Source organism: Rhinopithecus bieti, unplaced genomic scaffold (genome assembly GCF_001698545.2).
Source record: "Rhinopithecus bieti isolate Rb0 unplaced genomic scaffold, ASM169854v2 scaffold_53775, whole genome shotgun sequence".
Taxonomy (NCBI): Eukaryota; Metazoa; Chordata; class Mammalia; order Primates; family Cercopithecidae; genus Rhinopithecus; species Rhinopithecus bieti.
In genome coordinates this window covers 286,075-304,085 of record NW_016820991.1, presented here as the reverse complement: position 1 = coordinate 304,085, position 18,011 = coordinate 286,075, and the positions used below count along the sequence as shown (strand labels likewise).

The 18,011-nt window shown below is 41.8% G+C and overlaps 1 protein-coding gene and 1 long non-coding RNA gene across 6 annotated transcripts in view; one reads left to right on the top strand and one right to left on the bottom strand.

Moving 5' to 3' along the window:
* The first annotated feature begins 716 nt into the window (after positions 1 to 716).
* LOC108520645 (uncharacterized) lies at positions 717 to 18,010 on the top strand. Its single transcript, XR_001882957.1, has 4 exons — positions 717 to 795; positions 2,331 to 2,826; positions 6,374 to 6,489; positions 17,780 to 18,010. It is a non-coding gene; the product is annotated as an uncharacterized LOC108520645 (long non-coding RNA).
* The window catches only part of FCRL4 (Fc receptor like 4), a 40,173-nt gene continuing 27,714 nt past the window's right edge, over positions 5,553 to 18,011 (bottom strand). For 3 of the 5 annotated variants that reach the window (XM_017860068.1, XM_017860067.1, XM_017860069.1), the window contains 7 exons: positions 16,941 to 17,228; positions 12,252 to 12,365; positions 11,084 to 11,111; positions 9,555 to 9,637; positions 9,259 to 9,327; positions 6,529 to 6,560; positions 5,553 to 6,440 (listed from right to left, as the gene is read on the bottom strand). In XM_017860068.1, coding sequence (XP_017715557.1) covers positions 6,330 to 6,440; positions 6,529 to 6,560; positions 9,259 to 9,327; positions 9,555 to 9,637; positions 11,084 to 11,111; positions 12,252 to 12,365; positions 16,941 to 17,228 — 725 coding nt within the window. In that variant the 3' untranslated portion in view covers positions 5,553 to 6,329. The remainder of the gene's footprint in view (positions 6,441 to 6,528; positions 6,561 to 9,258; positions 9,328 to 9,554; positions 9,638 to 11,083; positions 11,112 to 12,251; positions 12,366 to 16,940; positions 17,229 to 18,011) is intronic. The other 2 variants (XM_017860070.1, XR_001882956.1) reach the window with 2 other exon arrangements.

Genomic DNA, 18,011 nt, shown 5'->3' with positions numbered 1-18,011 from the left:
TTGTTTTAGAGAGTTCCTAAGATTTCTAGGATCATCTGTTAAAACTGCTAGTATTATCTTCCCTAACACATTGACTTAGTGCCTATTAGTTCTAATGTTACGTTCGTATAATATGGAAATTATCTTTTTATGCATCTATCTCTTCCAGTACGTTACTGGGGAAATTTCACAAAGAGAGACTCTTTTCCCCCTAACCTGTATGTTGGTCAAAGGAGACACCTTTTCCTGATCAAAGTTTGTATTTGGTATACTAAGTCTTCAATAAATGTTTGTTGACCTAGAAACATATCTGTAGTAAATACCAATACTAATGATTAACATGTATTGGGTGCTTATACGAGAAAGACACATTATCAGGCACTTACACTCATTGCTTTATATAATCCTCATAATTCACAAATGTTACTTCAGCACTTACCATATATTGGTTTCTATAGGATGCAGTGGGCATGCATTAGTGAACAAAACAGATAAAAGTCTCTGTCTTCATAAAGCATAAACAATAGGTGAAACAATCAGATAAATAAATGAGAATATTTTAGAATATTTGATGGTGAAAAGTGGCATTGGAGAAACATGAGGTAGAGTAGGATGAAAGAAGTTGATAAAGGCTGGGGCATGTTGCTATTCTAAACATGTGGCAACAGAAGATTTCCTTAAAAAGATAGCATTTGAACAGGCACTGAAGGTTGTGAGGTCACAGACAGTGGTTGCCAGGGGAAGAGCATTACAGTCAGAGAGAATAGCAAGTGCAAAAGCTTGGAAGAAGAAATGTGCTCACGGCACCTGTACAAGGTAGGTGTTATCTTCATTTTGCACAGAAGGAAATAAAACCCAGAAAATGTAAGTGACTTGTCTAAGGGCTTATACTAATAAGTGGGACATTATGGACTTGAACTAAAATCTCTTGAATTAAAAAATCTGTATTCTGTTTTGATACACTCCCTCTGTCTGCAACTTTTACTAATTACACTAAAAGAATACACACACACACACACACCATTCTAAAAGAAACATGTTGGTAAATACTGAAGAGTAACTGTTTCAATAGCAATTTAAGCTCCTTCTAGAGTGACTTCTTGTGACTTCTTGTTCAATAGGAAATAGAAGGGTAAAGCCAGGGTCTTTGCATATAGCCTCTTTTCCACTAAACAGACCACCTGTAAGACTCAGAAGTGAGCTTGAGTCTAGTTAAATCATACCTGTGAGGCTATTCTGGAAGCTGAGTGATGCAAGTGGATATTTTGCTTTTTCTGAACTATGGCCTTTGGTCGTCTAATCTTGTAGTACCGAGTGGCAGTTAGGCAGCTTTTTGACTTCAAAACTTTTGCAGTAGCAGCAGAGGCCCCACGGATCTTGAGTCAGCTGTGGTGACAGTGGCTGCCCTCTTGTCAGGCCAGTTTGGCAGTTTGCTTCTGGAAGTTGTTCCTAGAGGCCCAGCCTAGAGCCTTACTCTCTAGTCTTTCCACTAATACCCTAAACAAATTCCTTTCTTCATCAATCAGTTAGCGTGGCCTCTATTGTCTGCCACTGAACCCTGACTGGTAGAGCAACTGGCAGGAAAATGTGGTGACTATGATTCTCTTCGATGATTCTAAGCAGGCTTCTAGTTTACTGTCATTTGTATACATATGGCCTGCTCACCTATTTTGTTCCTATGATCCAAAGTTCTTGTCAGTCATAGTATTGTCATTATCATTTTCTCATTATTGTAGCCATGCCTTCTTTTGTCTCTGCTACTCTGAGACTCCATCATAATCAAGGAGCCTACTTGTGAGACAATGTCTTCACCTTTGCCCTTGACCTATTTCTATTATACTTTTCAAAGGTGCTGGTACTTTTATCACTAATGTATTTTTCAGTGCTCTGTGGAAATACCCTTTTAAGAGATATAGGGCACACGTGAATGGAACATGTGTGATAAATCCACCACAACAATCCCATCTCTATACATCTTTGAATTTTTCCCCTTACATTATACCAAGGACCTGTTATTATCTCACTTTATTTTTCCAAGGCCATTGTTGCCTACAGATTTTGATCCACCAAGAGAGAACTAATTAGAATCACTCCCAGCTGCTGATCTAGTCCATTGCATTGAGAGTCTCTTCCAAGTGTATCTGTATCAATTCATTTAGTCTCAAACAGAATTATATTCCTCTATCCTTGGTTTGCTATTCTCAGCAAAATATACAGATTTCTGTTGTTAAAATTAATAGTTAAAGAAATTCTATTAAATCTAATTCTTCCTTTATGGGGATTTATTGTGTAATTAGGTGTCTGCAACATGTTGGGATAGTAAATTAAATTGTTGCTTCTATTCTTTTAAGGAAGAAGCCCAACATTTGATAGGTCTCTGGATCTTGGAAGCAACAGACGTCACATTTGGTTGCCTATTCTGACTCAATAACTGGATAACTCACAAACCTATCATCTTTGAGTGGGCCCCTGATCAAGCAAGGGGTATTTAGCTTGTCTAGGTTACAGTGCAAGCAGCATGGACCTTGGCTTTTAGGATCCAGCGTATCCAAAGAGCCCAAAACTGTTATGGCTGGTCAGGATGTTGTGTAAGGGCTACAGCGAGGCTCTACAGGAGAATCACAGTTGAGAACCATAAAATTTTGGAGCAAAACTATGTTCTCTTCAAGTAACTTTTCTTTTTCACTGAACACTTGAACGTGGCCCATCAGAGATCTGAGCTGTTCCCCATGAACTGGAAGCTGTCTGATCCACTAAGCAAAAATTCACAATATATTGAGGATTATTCCATCATTAAGTGGAAGTGATTTACAGGAGGTCTCACTCCAGAATGGTCTGAAAGCAATGGTAAGTTGAATAAACAGTGAATAGCTCATATTCTGCTGCTTTTTTACTTCTCTCTCTCAACCAGCAACTATAACCTGGTGGTGAGTTCCCTATGACCACCTGACAGAGGAGGAATAAACAGTCTATCCTAGTTTAAATACACCCTCATGTCAGCTGAGGGTGGCAACTGCAGCACCACAACCACATTTGGGAATCCCTGGAGGATTGTGACAAAGGTGGGTATTCCCAGTGGTCCACTTTACCTGGAAGATGAGATGTCCAGAGGTGAGGCTCTACTCTGATTCATGAGCAGTGGCTAGTGTTTGGAGCTGTACGATCAGGATTTGGAAAGAATAAAACTGCAAGATTAGGGAAGAATCATATTGTTGGACCTCTTCCAATGGATCCAGAGTACGAGAATATTTGTGCCTTATGAGAATACTCATCCAAGGCCTTACTGAGGAAGACCTCAGTAATCAGGAGGCTGTGGTCATGTGCTCTGGCTGAATGTCAGGCAGCCTCTTTCTCCAGTTACTCCAGCGATTGCTCAAAGGGCTCATTCATGAAGCAGCCTTGCTGGAAGGTGCAGAGTTTATGGAATGATTCAGTAACATAAGCTTGTACTCACCCAGGTCTCTCTGACCACTGCTAAGTGCCCAACTGACAGACATAGAGGCCAAATCTGAGCCTCTGATGGAGAGTCAGATCCTCAGGGGCCCGTGTGCTCTGTGGTTGTGGATTATTTGCAATGGATCCTTTCCATCATGGAGAAGGCAATGATTTTCCTCACTGAAATAGATGATTCATTCATTCAAAAATATCGATTAAACACCTACTATGGACCAGGCAGAGTTCTAGGTACTTGGGGTATACCAATGAACAAAGAGAACAAGGTTTGTTGCCCTTAAGAAATCTAGTTTTTAGAGAGATGATATGCAGTAAGTGTAGTAAATCAGCAACGTTTGTTTCAAAGTATGTTTGAAAGTGATAAGTGCTATGCAAAAAAAGCAAATCAGGATAAGGGAGATTGGAGGTGCTGAAGATGGGGGAGAAGTAGTTTCCAAATTTACATGTGACTCAAAGCCTTGAGTCACCAGGGCAGACCTCAAAGCCTTGGTGGATATCAGGGAGGAAGAGCATTCTAAGCAGAGAGCAGCCCATGCAAAGGCCTCCAACAAACATTTACCTGGTGTGTGCAAGAAGCGGTACAGAAGGCAGCACTTCCTCAGTGAAGTGCTAAGGGGAAGAATGGCAGGAGACTGGCAGCAATGGGGACAATCAGGTGTAGCCTTGTGGGTATTTAGGGCCTCTGGCTTTCACTGTAAGCGAGATGGGGAGGCACTGCAGGGTTTTGAGCACAGTGACCACAGTGCTGAGAATGGGCTGTGGGGATGAAAGGGAAAAAGAAGGGAGACACGAAGCTACCACTATAACAGAAGTGAGTGGCACCTCACACAAGAGTAGAATAACGGGGTGGTATAACGAGGCGGTCTTCTGGGTGTAGATATTTTAACTCTTTATTATGGAAAATTAAAACATGCAAAAGTAAAGAGTAGCATAAACCTCCTCTTCTTACCCATCACCCAGCTTCAGAAATGGTGCACATATGACTGATCCTGCTACATCTATACCTACCCACTTCCTACCCACCCTCACTTCATAGGGTTATTTGAAACCAAATCACATAATTTCATCTACTAATTTCATGTACATTGAATCTACATTAATAAGCTTTAATCTAACACTTCAGTATAAGCTATAAAAGTGAATATCCTTTTGCTTTTATAAAAACATCACTACAATAAACTATCATTTATATACAAAAGACACAACAATTTCTTAATAGTAGTGTACACATTTTTCTTAGTATCTCATGGGTAATTTTTTTTTCTTAATTTGAGTCAGGATCCAAACAAGACCCATGCATTCCTTTTGGTTGATATGTCTCAAGTCTCATTTAATTGATATGTCTTCTCTTTCACTTTTCTCTTTTTTGGGGTGATACATGTGACAAATTGATCCATTCATATAATTTGTAAAGATCAAATCAGTGTAATTGGGGTATCTATCACCTTAAATATTTGTCTTTCCTTTATGTTGGAAATATTCTAATTACTTTTCTTCATTTTACTTTTCTTCTCTCTCCCTTTCTTCCTCTCTCTCCTCTTCTTTTTATTTCATTTCTTTCTTTTCTTTTCTTTCTTTTTTTTTTTTTTTTTTTTTTTTTTTTTTGCCATTTATTTGTTAAAGAAGCCAGGTCATTTGCCCAATAGCACTTTTTCTCAGTTTGTGTTTTACTGGTTGCAATCCCATAATATTATTTAAACAAGTTCCTTTTTTCCATGCGTTTTCTATAAAACAAGTATTTAGTTAGAAAGACTTGACTGGATTCAGTTTTAACATTTGGGGCATGGATACTTTGTAGGTGGTATTGTACACTTCCATCAGGAGACCTATAAGATTTGGCTGCTGGTTTTTGTCAATTATTTAACCAGCAGGTATATCATGAAACATCCATACAAAATTGTGGCTTCCTATTTCTTTTATTCCTTCTTCATTTATTGCAAGAGTTATCCTCACATTAACGAAGTAGTAACTCAAAGACACAGTTCCTACAAGAAAAGCAACCTTATTTCCTTTGAGTAGGGAATGGTATTTAGAGAATCTGTAAGGAGTGCTTATTGCTTACGGGTTGGTAATTAATTTCTAGGCCTTTTCAGTGAACAGATGTAGGAAATATTTATCTATTTTTAAAGGCAGATTTTATTATGAGTTTATACTAATATTTTAAATTCAAATTTAGGTTTGGAGAATTGTTACTTAAGTTTTTAATTATATATTTGTGTCTCTTTTCTCTAATGTTGCAAATCTTTGTCCCTAATGACATTAACATAATTATCATTTGCTTTTGGAAGCACAGCCTAGAGCTTGCATCTCCAGCTCTTCTGATGTCCTCTTTTAAATTCCTCTGTCTGTAAACCATTTCAGGTGGGTTCTTTTATCTGCAACGGAATCCTGACAGTGTAAGCTGTGTGGGCAGAAGTGAAGTGTTTGTGCAGTACCCATGCAGCCACTCACAGTTAAACAAACTGATGCAAGTGAGTCTCCAGTGAGAGAATTGTTGTAGATGTATATAGCAGAGATCCAGGTCACCCAGTCTTTTCCATCTCTGTGCAAATCCCAATTCACCAACATTTGTGCTTCTGTTTTTCAAAAACAGTCATTCTTTCTCTTTATCCCCCTTCTCTAATGTAGACCCTAGGGAATGTATTAGGCCAGGCCTACAGCAAATAATCCAGGGTCTTGTCTTAACTGTGGATCCTGGTCATTTTAGTGAAGTCTTTCACGCCATTCCATCCCAACATCAGAGCAGATGAATGAGTATTCCTGGGAGTGAATGCATATGCATGAGGAGAATTGGAAAGCTGGAATGAGTTGATCATTCCAGGAGCCACAAGGACTGCACTGGGCCTGGGACTTTGGATAAGGTACAGATCACATGAGTAGGACATTCTCGTAACTTTTCATTCTCGTAACTTTTCATTCTCGTGACTTTCTTCATCCTTAGAGCTGATCTCTCCAGCTGAGTTATCTGGGTGTTGTGTCTTCACCTCAGAGTAGACAACTGAGACATCCTGGAATGGAAGAAAGAAGTGGAAACCAAGAGGGAGTATGAGGCTGCAGGTAATGGTGGAGATAAAACTGTGGGGAAATGAAACTCACCTTATCCTCTAGAAGTGTCCTGGAGGTATTAGCTGTGGAGAGAAAGATAATCACTGGACTATGGGCATAAGGATGCACTTAGAACACAGTCTGTTAGCTGATTCCCTAGAGTCTGGGAGCCACTGGGCCCTGTCCATTGATTGTCATGTTTTCTCCACCTCTTCCCCTAACATGTCTTACAATACATTTGACTTTCTGTTCTACCATTTCTTAACCCAGCCCTCTGCAAGTTCTTTTCAAGCTCCGTTGATCTGTAAAGTCCTCCATCAATACCACACTAAGAAACCTCACATCCTTCCTCTACCAGATATTGAGAGATTATTTTTTCTTTCTTAGTTTTAGTTCTTGCTTCTCTTAACTTACAATACTGTCATCTCACCACCCCTGATTGTTTGACAAGTTCCCATTACAGTGCTCTATATGTATGCCCTGTGAGAAAAACTCTCTCCTACATTAACAAGTTCTAGTTCTTGATTTTTATTGCCATGGTTTCCTAGAGTTGGAGCCAGAGTGAGAGGTAAGTTTAGCAGATATGATTTGGTGGACCATGCATATTAGGAGTTAAGAGTCTCAGAGTAAAAGGTAGAATTATCAGAGCAGCAGAGCAATTTTATGGAGAGAGAGAGCCTGAAAAAAAGATACACTCTGGGGCACTTGAGGTTTCTCTCTGTTTCTCACTGTATTGTTACCATATTCTTACCCCAAACCTTTAGGGATTGCAGATATTTTTCATAATATGAGGGAAGCTATGTACTCTCCCCAGAATAATGGTCGTATGCACAAAACTTTGCATATGATTTCAGGGGCTTCATGTAAACCTTGAGGAACAGCTAAAGAAACTGTTCTATAAATCATTAATACTTCAAGTGTCTGAAATGTAACTAGTCCATCAACAGAATACTTGGCTTAAATGGTGTTTTCATAAATATGTCAAGGAAAGAGTATGAAGAGAAGCAAAATGATCAAGAGAGCGCTATAAGATAAGATGTACTCAATCCACCCAAGAAAGGTAGTGGCCTTTCTAATGCTCCCACTCAAAGGGGATCCTGATTAATGGAGGTGGCTCAGGGAACAAAGCGAAAGCAAAGCAAGTGATCAGGTGATATCTGTTGGTCAAATATAATAATAGGCTGTGCATGCAGAAAATACAGCAAGACAGAAGACTTAGTCTTAGCTTTGTCCTTTACTGACTTTGTGACCTTGAGAAAGTCCTTCTCTGAGTCTTATGTGTAATACTTCATTTTCATAGAACACCTTCAGCATCAGGTTACAACTGAAATTCCTAGATTCTAACTTCCCAAGTGAGGTGCCATGGGGAGATTTATACAAGAAATAGAGAGAATTGTTTGTTTCCTTGACTATAAGAACCCAGGTTAATCAACCAAAGCAAGGAAGTGTGGGGAGGAAAAAAATAAAAAGATTTGTTGAAGAGATGTCTTTAGAAAGATTGATCAGTTTATGTCCAATGTGTCTCTGCTTTGGTTTTCTGAAGTGGGAGTAGCAGGTGGAGACCGCTATTTTATAGCCCCCAGCCTGGTGAAGGAGATCTTAGAAATTCCTCTTGAACTTCTGAAGTGATTTTGAAGTGATTTCCCTGATGCTGGGATATAGAGCTCCCACCTCAGAAAGCCAAAGTGGACCACAGGTTGCAGTTACCTACAGTGATATTTTTCTGCTAACAGATCTCAATTCATTAGTGGGTCTTAAAATGGGGTCTGAATAGGATTAAAGAAGTGAAGCAGAACTTCAAGAAACAATTCAGCTTATTCTGGCCAAAATGGACTAACAGGGACTGGATTTGTCTTCCCATTTTAAACAATGAGAAAAAAGGACAAAACAGTGCATTTCAGATATTGCACCAGTTTACCACTAAGCTGTGCGTGGACTTGGGAGTTCAGACAGAGCCTGACTTCTGACTTGAAGCCTTGCTGACTTGAAGTGACAGAGACCAACAGTTCTGTTTTACTAAAGCAGCTAGAATTTGTAGGACAGTACCAAAGAGACAGGAGGAAAACAGATCGAAAGCTCCAGAAGTCTGCAGAGGGCTCTCCTCAAGTCTTTGGCTGAATACTGATAGGCATATTTGTAAGATGAAAGTATCTTAGGCCAGGGTAAGAACCACCGGAGAAGAACAGGCAGAATAATCCCAGAAGCTGATGCAGATTTTGTAATTAATGGACCATCTGATGTAGAATGCATTGCTTTACTATCAGGCTAGATTAACCCTACTCTAAAGGTTGCTTGAGACTCACCCTAACAAAGCTTAAAAGCAAGCCTCAAAAGGATCCAACTCATTCCAAATAACTTACCTTTCTCCAATATAAAATTTAAAATCTGACAGTAATTAGAGGAATACAATACTGCAAAAATCACATTTTCTAGCACTCAATTAAAAATGCCATGCATATATATGTGTAGTAGACATTTTACAAACATTTATTCATTCAGACCTAAGGGAGACCTTAGTACATACACTATAATGATCACAATATCTATCAGAAGGCTGCTTAATTTCCATCCTGATCATCAGCAAAAGTATACTGTGTCTATTTCAGTACCTATTTTCCCTCCTTAGAATCTAAGCTCCCCATTGCAGGGATTTTTGTCTGCCTTGTTTACTGGTTGACTTCCCATACTTACAATAGTACCTAGCACATAGGAGGTACTCAGTAAATGTTTGTTGAATGAATGAATATAGTTTGCAGCCAGAATCTCTTCCCAGGGACATACCTTCCCCTTCTTCTGCCAGCCGAATAGTCTGGATCTCAGAGTACATCAAATCTCCCTCTTTGGGGTGTACTGGAAAGAAAAGACATTTTCAAGGCTGTTCTTGTTAGTATTAAAGTGCTACAGATACCTCTTCCTAAGCATCATTTCCACTCTTCTTGGACACACAATGGAACAATTATCTGGGAATATCTGGTTTTGGGACACTTTAGGGAGTTCAGAGGCATTTCCCATGGCTGAAAGCGCATTATCTTTCCATGGCTGAGGCCAGGAACAGCTTCCTAGAGGGGAATCCTCACCATCGACATACAGCGACTGAAGCTCCACCTGGGCAGGGTAGATGGAATGGGAGGAGTCTCCTGGGCCTGGAGTGGGAGGGAGCCTGTGAGACACAGAAACACATAATAATCCCTGTCACATTATAACATGCAGGAGAGTGAGATACTCAGGGAGAGCGGCAGAAGAGAAAGAGGATTTGGAGAAAGTCAGCAGCCAACAGGGAACAGGAAAGCCTGAATGGTTTAATCAGAGTTTCAATACATCTATGTAGAGTGAGATTGTTCTTTTGGTAGAAATTCTGGGGCTGTAGGATGGACAGGCTGCCTGGAAACAAGGTTAGGGAGTCTCTGACATCTCATAGTAACAATCATCGTCTCATAGTTAGAATGATTACTCTTGGTTGGTTAAAAAATACTGGCTTTCCAGCCTGGGCAACATAGTGAGACCTTGTCTCTACACAGAATAAAATAAAGTTGGCCAGGCATGGTGGCATGTGCCTTTAGTCCTAGATACTTGGGAGGCTGAGGTGGGAGGATTGCTTGAGCCTGGCAGGTTGAGATTGCAGTAAACTGAGATAATGCCATTGCACTCCAGCCTGGGTGACAGAGCCAGATCCTGTCTCAAATATATGCGTACTGGCTTCTTCATCATCAGGAAGTAGTGATTAAATATCTTTACTTTACTGTTGGCCTGGTTCAGTGGCTCACACCTGTAATCTCAGAACTTTGGGAGGCTGAGGTGGGTGGATCACTTGAGGCCAGGAGTTTGAGACCAGCCCAGCCAACATGGTGAAACCCAGTCTCTACCAAAAATACAAAACTTAGCTAGATGTGGTGGCTCACGCCTGCAATCCCAGCTACTTGGGAAGCTGAGGCACAAGACTCACTTGAACCTGGGGGGCGGAGGTTGTCATGAGCTAAGATCGTGCCACTGTACTCCAACCTGGGTGAAAATAAATAAATAAATAAAATGTCTTTACATTGTAATGTCTGTACAATTCAAGAAGGAATTAGACATAATCCATACTCCTATTCGTAACCTATGACTGAGACACTGACATAGAAAGAGGAAGATGACAGTATTTTCCAAATGGAAGTTAAGGACATAACATTTAATGAGTATATATGCATGTATGGTGCAAAAAGAAGATTATTAGAAACATAGAGTTCCCTGGAAACCTAGAACATTTGTAGAAAATCTAGACTCTAGTCATTGTATGCATAGTTATAGTAACACATTGTCTAACTTAATTATAGTACAAGAAATATTCTTTGCCAATCCAGAAAATTTATAACCTTTGGTATTATCCATTTAGAGGAGTAGGTTAAGGTCAAATAAGAAATCTATCATTTTGTATGTATTGCAAACTATTAGCTGACAAGCAAAATTCTAGGAAGCTTCATTTTTGACCAATTCAAGGAGTGTGAAAATGGAAGTATCTAGCTACAGGGCCAAAGAGAAATAACTTGACCTAATTTCGTAACCCCACAGTTTTGCATATTGTGTACTTGGGAAACTAAAAAGGAACTGGCAGAAGCTGAGGTCTCACCTGGTTTCGTCTCCCAAGAAACCAACTCCTGCAAAATAAAGCAAAGATGCATTTTTGTCAGCAGAGGGAGCCCTTTCTCAATGACTTCACATAACAGGAACTATCTAAGGGATGTCATCAAGAAAGTCAATTCAAACACCTGCCTGGTCCTGAGTTTTCATGAAAATGAGGTGAAAAAAAGATTGAACAAAGCATATAACTTGTTCAGACCAAGACTGCATACTCCTGAGTTAAATATGCAATTGTTTGAGAATTTATTAAGACTCAAGTCTGTGTTGAAATCCCTCAGGAAACATTACATATAACCAAAGTGTCACTTGGAGAGTAGTGAGCTGTGGGTGAACTTCGAGGAACATCTGTGGCCATGCCCAGAGGAGCACCGGGCTCTGACTCAGGCTCACTAAGGAGAATCGGTCAGAGGTCCAAAGCTCCCTACCTCCAGCTCAATGCAGGACACATAGAAGGTGCTGTCAGGAATCTGGAAAGTTGAATTGAATTAAGAGACAGAGTTGAAGGATGTGGATAATTGTTCTAGAGCTGAAAAAGGTTCTGCTCCTGTCTTCTACACCAGGTTTCTTGGCATCTAAAGCCAGCCTGAGGTGGGCTGAAGCAAGAAGCCTTTGGAAGTATGCAGCAAACAATGCCTGGGACAGACCATGTCCAAGAGGCAGGGGAGGCTGACCTGAGGAGAGAGGGGCTGCTGGAGCACTAGACGGCAGGCTCAAACTCAGACCCAGAAAAGCCCCTGGGGGGACAGAAGGATAAAATTAGCCAGCTCTTATTCTCAGTCATTTCTGCAGAGCACTTTAGTTCATTTTGAATCTCCATTTATGGTGGATTTAGGTTGAAGTATCCAACTGGCCAGTCTGTATGAACCAAAGAAACTGCCTAAGTAAACTGTTCAGATACAGTTTTTGGAACTTTACATTAAAAATTTCACTTTTCCTCCCCTTCCCTGAGACTTAACCAATCAGACTAGATATGAGCAGCTCTCATTCATGGCCTCTATTTGCAAAACTACCCCTTAAGGAAGGGACAGACGTGAGTGTGTGTGAACGCTGGGAGTGGAGACTTGGGAGTGGTGGCCGGGTGGCCACTGAGGCTGGCTGCACGCTGAGTTCAGGGGAAGGGACAGGGCAGGAACTGTGGCAAAGAAAAGAGCACAAACCTGACTTCCTCCGGCGCCAGCAGTGAAACAGCAGGGCCAAGGCCAGGAGAAGAGCACTGAGCAGCCCCCCAGTGGCTCCCGCAGCGACAAGGCCATCTCTGTTGCCTGGGGTCTCTAAGGGGAAAGGACCTGTGTGAATCTCAGTGGAGAGGTTTAGGGCTTGGGATTGCCTTTTCCTCAGCTTAGTTGGGTACTGAGCCCTAGAAGAGAGAAGAATCTAAAGGACTAGGACTCATAAAGACATCTTGGGCCAGGTTTTGGCCAGAAAAGCTCACATTGGGTGGGCCAGGGTCTGCCTGAGTGGAAGAGGAAACAGCTCCCTCTACCTTCAGTGAATCATTTTAGAAACTAACAATTTAGGGGAAATCCTAATGTTGTATTCTGGTAACCTGGCTTCCTGTGAATTGCCTCCAGACACCTGGAGAGATACTGTGGGACCATGGCTCGGCAGCACCTAACTTAGGAACAGCAAACTGCATGAGAGAGAATGAAAATTGCACCAGTGATTAGGGCGCCAATTGAACCAACAGTGACTCTGAGATTGCTCTGCATTGGGACACCATGATGAAATGGCATCAGCCTCCTTCCTCATAGAAGCCTGTGCCTGTGTGTTCTGAAGGGCAGGAGAGAAAAAAACGGATGGTAAAAGTACACACAATCAATACATTGTTAGGGGATTTTGATATTTCCATGGGGTCCATTCTCCTATCCTTTCATCCACAGAAAAGGAGGTTTCATTCAATTTACTCATTTATACAGCAAGTATTTACTGAGGCTACCCTGTGCCGGGCACTGACCTAACCCTTGAAGATACAACAGTGAACAAGGCATTAAAGTCCCTGCTCTTGAATTGATAACCCAGGGAGGGGAGACAAGCAATAAACAAATAAATAAATTTATACCATGCCCTGTGGTGATGAGCTAAAGAGCAAACAGCATGAGAGAGGGAGAGAGAGTGGAGAGTGGGGGGTGGTACTTTCCCATACGTATTCTTGGTCCCCAGGTAAACTAAATTCAGACCTCAGACGCAGGTACCACAGAATTGACAGAGAACATGCAGGTAGTAGAACAACAGCAACACTGACCATGATTTCCATTTGTTTTCATCTATGATTTTGGGCAGAGAGGAGCCATTGGCCAGGAGTGGCTGGTGACATTTCTGATATTATCCTTCCCTCCCTGACAATACCAACATACCTGCACTTTGACCTATGAGTGGTTCCACTGATAGACAGTATTCAGTGGACAGCCAGCCCAGCCTCCCAGCCACAACAGCTGAAAGAGTAGGGTGGACAGCAGGAGAGAAATCTAAGGACAGAGAGGCTTGTCCACTACATCCTGTGTTGAATCTTGCCCTGTCGCCTGCTGGGGCGTCTGCCTGTGCAAAATCAGAATCAGCCATGCCCAGGTCTAGGATTCTAGACTCAATGGGCAGAAAGCAAGTTACTCTACCTTCCTGGTAACTCTATTTCCTAAAAGAAATGGCTAGTTTGGGGAAAGCAATTGAAATTTGTCTCAGTTAGAAAGGCACAGATTCTAAATCCAGGTTGTTGGGTTAGAATCCCAGCTCCTCAACTTACTCACTGTGTGAGCAGGGAAAATTATTTAATCTCCCTTTGCCTCAGTTTTTAACTACTTACTGTTGTAAATGAGTTACATGTAAAGTGTTTTGAACAGTGCCTGACACTTAAGTGTTATGTCTAGGGAAGTACTAGTTCTTATTTTGTGGACCTGACACCATGACCTAGACTCTCAGGAACTTCAGGCTGGTCTCTGATTAGCTTAGAGAACACCTCCATAGGTTAAGCCTGCTCCCATACAGCCCTACCCCAGACAACCTCAGTCCATGCTATGGATTGATTTGTACTCTTCTCCCCCAGATTTATACGCTGAAGCTCTAACCTCAATGTGATGGTATTTGGAGATAGGGCCTTTGAAAGGTAATTGGCTTTAGATGAAATCATGAGGGTGGGGCCCCAAAGATAGGATTAGTGCCCTTCTAAGAAGAAACACCAGAAAGGTTGTCCTGCTTTCTCTCTCTGCCACGTGAAGATACAGCAAACAGGTAGCCTTCTGTAAGCCGGAAAGAGAGCCCTCATAACAATCCACATTATATTAGTGCACTAATCCCAGACTTCCAGCCTCCAGAACTATGAGGAAATAGATTTCTGTTGTTTAAGCCCCCCAGTCCCTGGTATTTGGTTATGGCAGTTCAAGTTGCCTGAGACAGCCCACCTTAGCCCAGTGCATGAGGCTACTGCAGAGTTTCTCTCTTTGTTATATATTCTCCTATTTTTAAGCACAGGGGATTTTGCACAAAGTCCATGATTAAAAAATATTTAGGAGGGAATCCCTGTTCCATCAAATATCACTGGATCCTTGACGTCCATTTAATCTTTGAGATCATCTGTTTCCTTAACAGATGTTGACACTTGCTTTCCAGAGCTGTCATGAGAATAAAGTGAAATGATACATGTGAAGTGGCCAGTTCACTGCCTGGATCAGGATCCTGAAGCTGATCCATTCTAATGATCCTAACCACCAAAAGGAAGAGGAATGATTTATACTTACCAACAAATTCACTGTTATCTCCTCAGAGATTATAATCTTTGAGCTTCCTGAGGCAAACTTTTCAGAATAAGAGCCTTCCTGCAGAAGAAACACCCTCTACCATCAGCGTTACTCTGGATTTCAGGGCATTCAGGAGTCTTTAGAGGGAGCCCTTGGCAGTTTGCAATTTTGCTAATCCCTTCTTTCTCTCCCGTAATCTGATTCTTGAAATGCCATTGAGCCCTGGAATTCAAGACCAGACTGGGCAACATAGTGAGAACCTTTCTCTATGAAAAACAAACTAAAAAATATAGCTGGCCACGGTGGCACATGCCTGTGGTCCCAGCTACTTAAGAGGCTGAGGTGGGCGGATCACTTGAACCCAGAAGGTCAAGGTTGCAGTGAGCCAAGATCACGCCACTGAACTCCACTCCGGAAAATGGAGAGAGACCCCGTCTTAAAAAAAAAAAAAAAAAATTGAAATGACATTAGCTCAGTCTCAGTCCTTCTCTGCTGGGAATTACACCCAGTGTTATTCCTAGACTGAGATGCAGACTGCTGTGGTACTTAGTTCTGGGGAAACACCTCAGTCTCTTAACCTGGTGGGGCCTGCTTGATCACAAGACTTGCCAGCATCTGGGCTATTAGCATAGCAATCCCCTTGCTGGAGCCTCTGACTAAACTGTTCAGGTTTATGGCTCTGACCAGCAGAGCTGATTTTGTATAAACAGTGCAGCTGTTTTGGGAGAGCAGTCTCCAAAATTTAGAAGTTGGAAATATTAAAAGGATCCAGAAAGAAAACTTCAAAAAGTATCTGGTGAATAGATAAAATACTAACAGGTTATGTCCCAGAAATTGAGCAGGAAAATGTTTCAAGAAGGAGGGAGGGATCAACTGTATCAAAAGCTGGAGGTAGGTCAAATCAAATGGGAACAGTTTTCCACTGGCCTTAGAAATATGGAGATCATTAGTAATTTTGGTAGATTGAGGCAAGCCTGGTGGTGATGGGTTTAAGAAAAAATAACGGAAGTAAGGAGAGTGAATTGAGGAGTTTTACTATATAGGAAAAAAGGAAATCTAGCTTTCCAGTAACTTAATAAAAGACTACCTTCTTTCTTTCTTTCTTTCTTTCTTTCTTTCTTTTCTTCTTTTCTTTCTTTCTTTCTTCTTTTCTTTCTTTTTTCTTCCTGTCCTCCTTCGGCTTCCTTCCTTCCTTTCCTCCTTCCTTCCTTTCCTTTCTCTCTCTCTCTCTCTTTCTTTCTTTTCTGTTCTTTCTTGTCTGTCTCCTCTCTCCCCTCTCCTCCCGATCACCTCCTCTCCCTCCTCTCTCCCTCCCTCCCTCCCTCCTCCCTCCCTCCCTCTTTCCTTTCTTCTTTCTATTCTTTCTTTCTTTCTTTTTTTCTTTCTTTCTTTCTTTCTTTCTTTTTCTTTCTTTTTTCTGCCAGGGATGCAACCAAACCTGAGATTGAGGAGGAACTGAAGCCCAGTAAAGACCATTTCCTTAGTGCCAAGGTAGCTGAGTGAGAACATAGCTTGGCCCAGTGTGGCTTCTTAGGGATGGAGGAAGAGACCTATATGAGCTAAACCTGTGAGATCCCAAAGTAAGGCTTCTCTCCTCAATGGACAAAAGGGGGCTCTGTATCTGCTCTCCATGCTTCTTGTGAGTTTCCTGACCCACATACGATTTGGCTGCCGAGAATCCCTCAGGATTCTATTGTAGTAATGAAGGAAAGGAATGCCTCGTGCTTTTGGTTCTGTGAGGCTGCTGGTCTGATGTGTGTGGATGATTTACTGAAAGGAGAGGTGTAGGGTGACAGATCTGTGCCCCACCCAGAAACACTGCTAATGAGGGAAGGCTCCTTTTGGAGATTAACACACAATGGGTCCAAACATAGACAAAAAAAAAAATCACCTCCAAAAAGCAAAATGGCTCCCAGCCAGCATTACCTCACTACAGGACCTTACTCTGACCTGATTGAGTTATTAATATTCTAATGGAAGAAATTGTTTATCACAGTGGAGCATGGCAAAATGGAAACAGAAAAAGCAGAATCACAGGGTAATGTTAATTACCTTACCCACCCTTAATTTGAGGAAGTTTGCTGATAATAAATAAGGTCAATAGAGATGAAAACTCACCTCTCACAGTGATATTCAGCAGCGCGCTCTGGACGGGGCCGTAGCTGTTGTCTGCTGTACAGTAGTATCCCCCTGCATGGCTCTCTCTGATGACAGGGAGCTCCAGCTCCGCTTTGGGGGAACGCTGAGTTTTCCTCCCCAGACTCTCATGCGTGTCCTCTCGGTGCCAGGAGAATGTGGTGTACCCTGTGCCTTCAGCCACGGAGCAGACAAGGACCAGCGTCTCGCCTTCAACCGCCTGGCCCCCTGTGGGCTGGGTCTCCAGGACCACCCCAGATACAGGGATCCCTATGTGAAAATGAGACCACAGGTCAGGGCCAGTTATGAAGGAGGGCAGGGCTGGGTAGCTGGGGTGTTGGGCAGGGTCACTTTTTATGTGACTTCAAGATATACTCTTCAGCAGGCACTAACATTGTGACCAACAGACTACGAATTTAGGGCTGAAAATATCACTAAATGTGATAAGCTTTCCATCCTGATATATGAGGTCCCAGGAAAGAAAAAAGGACTAACCCTGAAGAAGCATTTGGGTTTTGTCTGACATCCTGGCTAGAGGTCTGAGTTGTTTTGAGGGAGAGGTAATAGCAATAGTGGCCATCATGGCAGTAGGTTGGACCACATCTGTTTTTAAAAGTCATAATTTGGTACCTAAGTGATGTTTATTGGGCCTATGTATCTCTCCTTCTCTTCTGCTGTACACATCATAGGCACTCACATTGTTCATTGCTACTGATGGTTGCTTATCTTCTAAATAGTTTTCCTTAAGATCTAGCCGTTCTAGAATCTGCCAACTCCCTAGCAGGGCACCTTATTTTCTTGTTTTGCTTTGTTTTCCATAGCTCTCAAACGTAACTCCATGAGTCAGCTGTGATTCTGAAGTCATAGAATTTCAAAGGAAGACTGAGTTTTTAGGAAAATGGAGGAGAAAAGAAGTCATGTATTTCGCTTATTATAGTACTTCACTTCTTGGCCTAAGCCCAGTTCCTCTGTTGGGATAATAAAACCGGTCTCTGCCACATAGTCCCCATGCCTGCAGAGCCTGAGGGGCCCAGAGAGGCAGGGAAGACGCCT